At 35.7% G+C, this 5,109-nt stretch overlaps 1 protein-coding gene across 1 annotated transcript; it reads right to left on the bottom strand.

Moving 5' to 3' along the window:
* Nucleotides 1–603: 603 nt before the first annotated feature.
* On the bottom strand, nt 604–4,114 carry LOC145610039 (sulfate transporter 1.3-like). Its single transcript, XM_081665283.1, has 11 exons — nt 3,833–4,114; nt 3,008–3,182; nt 2,828–2,893; nt 2,626–2,739; nt 2,419–2,535; nt 2,205–2,331; nt 1,749–2,035; nt 1,468–1,658; nt 1,248–1,333; nt 1,058–1,134; nt 604–940 (listed from the first exon to the last, which is right to left on the bottom strand). The coding sequence occupies exons 1-11, from the start codon at nt 4,087–4,089 to the stop codon at nt 794–796; spliced, it is 1,644 nt and encodes a 547-aa protein (XP_081521409.1). The 5' UTR covers nt 4,090–4,114; the 3' UTR covers nt 604–793.
* Nucleotides 4,115–5,109: the final 995 nt, after the last annotated feature.

The raw sequence follows: 5,109 nt of genomic DNA, 5'->3' as shown, positions 1-5,109 counted from the left end.
CCAATTCAAAACCATTAAGTTGGGATGGTGGTTGAGTGGTGGTAAGTTTTAACATCCACAATTTTTTATTAACACCACCATTGGAGTTTTGCTCAACTCTCGTTAACACCACCATGTTCAAATATTATACAGAGTACATGCTTAACACTAGTGACGGAACCAGAAAATTTTAATTAAGGGGGCTAAATTAATATACGTAGTAATATCTCACGCACAAACATAATATGGAGTATATTGAAATGTTAAACAAGAGTGATACAAAAAATGTTAGAGTGAGCCAAATGTAATATATGTATTTGTAGATTGATAACCCATTGCTACTCTTCAAGTTTAGCTCTAAAAGATAGTCAATTTCACTCCTTCAAACTTCAATGATTATAAATTTCTTCATAAAATATTAAAAGTCGATTCACAAACTCACACTTCAAATGATAAATTCTTACAGTGATCATGCTGATCAATACAATGTAACACTTCAAATCATACATTGTATAGATCTATATAAGAAGAAACCTCTCAAGGACTCTCAAACTCGAACGATTCAATGGGAGGATCAAAAGCCAAACATCAAAAATGAAGCTCCATTAAAAAAAATGTGTATAGAGGATAATCATATATCATAAGACAACACCTAATGTTATCTTACCAAGAGAACATTACATATATACATGGATAGTTTCAAGTTAATATTTTGTGTAACAAAAACATCAAGCTTTAGCCCAAGAAACCGCGCTGATTTTCCAGGGGAATCATGGTTAAAGCTCAAGTACACTCGCGAGATTGTTGAGTAAAATCAAGCTGTGTCTTCTAGTATCTTTCGATTGCATGCTCTAACAGCATCACCAACTGTGAGATGAATATAGTCTTGTCCAACAACATCTACAAACCCGGAATCATAGAGTTTTGTCATAACAACACACCCTGGATTTGCTAAATGAAGCTGTTTAAAAAAAAAAAAAAACAGAGAAAATGTTAGGATTTCTTTGATAGTTCTAGTTCAAAAGACATTCCTACAACTCTACAAGTACTTGAACAATGTAACATGGTGAATTCTTACGCGTATTTCTCTCTTTTGAATACTCTTGTTTAAGTCTTCTAAAGCATGGATGCCACTGGTATCAATATCGATCACAGCTGCAAGCAAAGGTAATAAAACACGACGATTTAGATGATGCTAGATTCATCACTCTAGTGCTTGTAAGCAGTCATAAGGACAGAATGATAAATAAAATCGAGAGATGGCTTACGTGACATATCAATAATCAGATGTTGAATTTTGGGGAGGTTACTATCTCTGTTGAGCTCTTCTTCATCAGCTAGCCATCTCAGAGTCCTGAAAGAGAATAGCTTAATTAGCGCATGTTCTATGCATAATTCAACTAGTTCAAGACATCTCTCAATCATTTTAAGTTTCAAAATTGTTCAAAATACGACTAATGGAGTATGATGCATGAGACAATTAAGTACCTGTCCTTGATGTAATTTGAGTTTGAGAAATAGATTGAAGAATCGACTCTCACAATCAGAGCACCGGGGATGGTTGAAGCAGCCGGATACTGCTGAATATTCCTGTAAAGAGTGGTTCCAGGAAGGTTTCCGAGTAGTGCTACCCTCGGCCTTGTTACTTGCAACAGAATCTTGGCAAAGGAAATGCAAACCTGATAAATCATGAAACAAAAAACAGGTCAAGACTAAACATCAGAAGAAAATTAACTAGGAAGTGCAGAATTGTGTGGGTGTTACTATACCGCGATCAAAATGCCAATCTCAACAGATATAAAGATGACTCCGAAGAATGCTCCCATACAAGCAATGAAGTCAAACTTATCAATCTTCCATAAGAGAATTACAGCTCCAATGTCAACAAGGTTAACCACTGCGGATATAATGATGGCAGCGAGGATAGCATTTGGAATGAACTTAAACAAAGGTGTGATGACCATCAAAGTCAAGAACACAATCATTGACATGACTATGTTGGAGACTGCTGTTTGGCAACCAGCCATGAAGTTCACTGCAGATCGCGAGAATGAACCTGCAAAACACACCAAAACCGTATAATATTAAAACTCTTTAGACTCGTACTACTAATGTTGTTCTCCCTACTACCCATTTGTAATAGTCATAGAGATTACAATGTTGATTGTAGCCTCAAATATGGGACGGAGGGAGTAATACTGAGATCCGAAAGCAATAATTTTTACCAGTAGCTACATAACAAGATGTCATAGAGCCAACAATGTTCATGCTTCCTAAGGCAAGCATTTCTTTGTTTCCATCAATAGAGTAATCTTTGATGGCTGCAAATGTTCTGCCAATTGCTACTGCTTCCTGCAACATCAAGTTAACAACACGATTTAAGTTTTCGTTGAGTTTGAATTTTCAAGTGAGCTATATAAGTTCATATAATTTTCTTACCGTAAGAGCAATTATACCAGCAATGGCACCAATTTTGATTCCTTTCAATAGGTAAGGTCCGGTGAAGAAGATTTTATTAGCAGAAGGCGGGTTAATTCCCTGATCTATGTGTTTCACCTATTAACAACATTATGTTAACACAGTTCATTACTTGCTCGAAAAAAGTTATCACAGAGTAACATGATGAGTTTTTTCTCTTATACTTACGATCTGAACACCATGCTTATCAGCACGAGTAACAAACACGATCAGAGTCGACAGTATAACACAGGTCAGGGGAGCCATTGCAGGAACCCAAAACAGTTTCTTGTTTTTCTTTCCCTGTAAAAGATAAATAGAATTCGAGTTTACAACCAAGATTCTGACATTTGTTAACAAAATAATTTGATTAGTTCAGGAACATTCTTACAATATACTTGGCGATCAAGAGGAGAATCAAGAATGATACACCTATAACTATTGTCTGCCAATTCCACTGTCAACATATAAACAAAACCCGGCATCAGTAATCGAACCAAGAGATCATTTTAGACCAGCAATCAGCAAGCACAAGGCAGTAAGGCCAGTAACATATACAAATAACACTTACTCCATGCTCTGCTTGGCTAAAAACCGATTTCAAAACTGAGATAATATCAGTTTCTTTTGTAAACTTCTTTATGCCAAGCAAACCTTTGAGCTGCTGAAGACCAATGGTAATGGCTGCACCAGCCATAAATCCAACAGTCGCGGCATGGGAGAGGAAGTCAATTAAGAAACCCAACCTATCAATCAAAGTCAAAAATTTTCATTAGATCATACACCTTGACGAATAATCTAAATCAATCAACTTAAGCTAAAATAATAAAATTGCAATTTTATGGCCTTTTCCTCAAATATATATGTTCTTGATTTTGACTCTTTATATGTTATTCATTCCAAACAAAAACATCATAATAGAGATTCAAAAGGATATTATAATATACCTATTTGTTTTAACCGATGAGTTATGATAGTGAAAAAAATATGGTAAAAGTACGACATGTGAATATATAATGTAAAAATTAAAGTCAAAGTTGAACTATTAAAAAATGAAGATCGTAGTTGCACAGGTTGTGTGACGCTATATGCCCAAATAAAATATTTTATTTACGTATCTTACACAAAAGTATTATTTGCTAAAAATGGTATGAGAAAGAATTGTTAATGATAAATATTAAACTTATTTAATTAAACTACATCAACCTAATAATGCACAAAGAAGACATACATTTCAATTAAAAAAACACTTGTATTTTGCACCAAAAGGTAACTAGTTCCATCAAGACTATTTCTCTGTTCATTTTAGTAACTCTATCTAAACGCGCGGCGTTAAATCAGCCCTACACGAACAAATGGGCACAATGGATGCATTAGTAAATAGTGATATACATACCTGAAGAAACCAAGTGTGGCTTGAGTGATACCAGCAAAAAATGTAGCTGTTAACGCAAGTCGAGTATAATCAACTGGATTAACATCAGGATCAATCACAGCACTAAGTAGAGTCCCGAGTAGGAGAGAGACGACCGCCACTGGACCGATAGCTATATCTCTTGAGCTTCCCATGAAAGCATATATAAGAGGTGGTACAAAACTACTATCTGCAAGTGTAACAAAAATATATGCATATATGTAAGGTTCAAATGTCATAGTAATTGCATCATTTTCTTATCTGATTGATCTACAAGTGTGAAATAGTAGAAAGTAGGACTCACATAGTCCATATTCAGGTTTGAGATAAGCAAGCTTTGCATAGGCAATGTCCTGTTAGGAAAAAAAAAAAAAGAAATTGTTAAACATTTGTGCAGCAACGCTTTTATGGTGTGGCCATTGGTCAGCCACACCGTGCAATAAGCTGACACACATCAAAACATTGACTGGGTAACTCCTAATCGAGTAACCCATGACCAACCGAGTAACCCATGACCAACCAATTAACCCTTGACCAAGTAACCCCAGTCACACTGTGTGGCCAGCCTTGAAAATTTGTGTTTGCACATGACACAAATTCACAATGTAATACAATAAGGGCAATTGTAAGGATTATTCTTTGTGGCAATTCAATCACCTAGGGTTAGTGGTTGTAAGGGTCCAAAATTACACAAATGAACATAATAAATTTAAAAGTCCTAATGAGTGAAAATTAAGTGAATAGATCGAAATGTCTTTACAGAAAAAAAAAATTCAATATAATTGAAACACAATATAAATTTCAATTTTATAAAAAGTACTTCCTTTATATCTATTACGGCGTCTCTAAAATGTCAGAAACGGGGTGCAACCGTGCATCAAAGAGTATTAGTACTAAAAATAGACGTTACAATAGAAATTATTGTTACCTGAGGTATGCAAAGACTTGCGATGGTAATTCCAGCAATAACGTCACGTCTAAATTTGCCAAAGTTATACTGCCTTCCCCAGTCGAAAAGGGGGAAAACAGCGCGCAAACCAAGCACAAATTTTTTCGAGGTCGGTTGATCCTTAAAACTCTTCAAAGGATCATCAGGAAAAAAAGTCTCCTTGAAGGTGTGACTAAGGTCTTGCCATATAGTCTGTTTTTCAGGCCTTCCAACACTATGGAGTTGTGGCAACGACTCGGGTCGACGGCGAGATGAAGCTGCACTAGTAACAATGTTTTCGTCACCAATGCGACTCATAGTTGGTGATTGG

Source organism: Chenopodium album, chromosome 24 (genome assembly GCF_948465745.1).
Source record: "Chenopodium album chromosome 24, dcCheAlbu1.1, whole genome shotgun sequence".
NCBI classification, from domain to species: domain Eukaryota; kingdom Viridiplantae; phylum Streptophyta; class Magnoliopsida; order Caryophyllales; family Amaranthaceae; genus Chenopodium; species Chenopodium album.
Note: the sequence above shows the minus strand (reverse complement) of the source record. Positions and strands in the feature narration are given on the sequence as shown.

Coding starts and splice junctions, on each gene's coding strand:
- LOC145610039 (XM_081665283.1), bottom strand. CDS start 4,089: ATGACATTTGAACCTTACATATATGCATATATTTTTGTTACACTTGCA. Junction 2,036..2,204: donor ATCTTGTTATGTAGCTACTG/GTAAAAATTATT, acceptor TGTGTTTTGCAG/GTTCATTCTCGCGATCTGCA. Junction 941..1,057: donor TTCAAAAGAGAGAAATACGC/GTAAGAATTCAC, acceptor TTTTTTAAACAG/CTTCATTTAGCAAATCCAGG.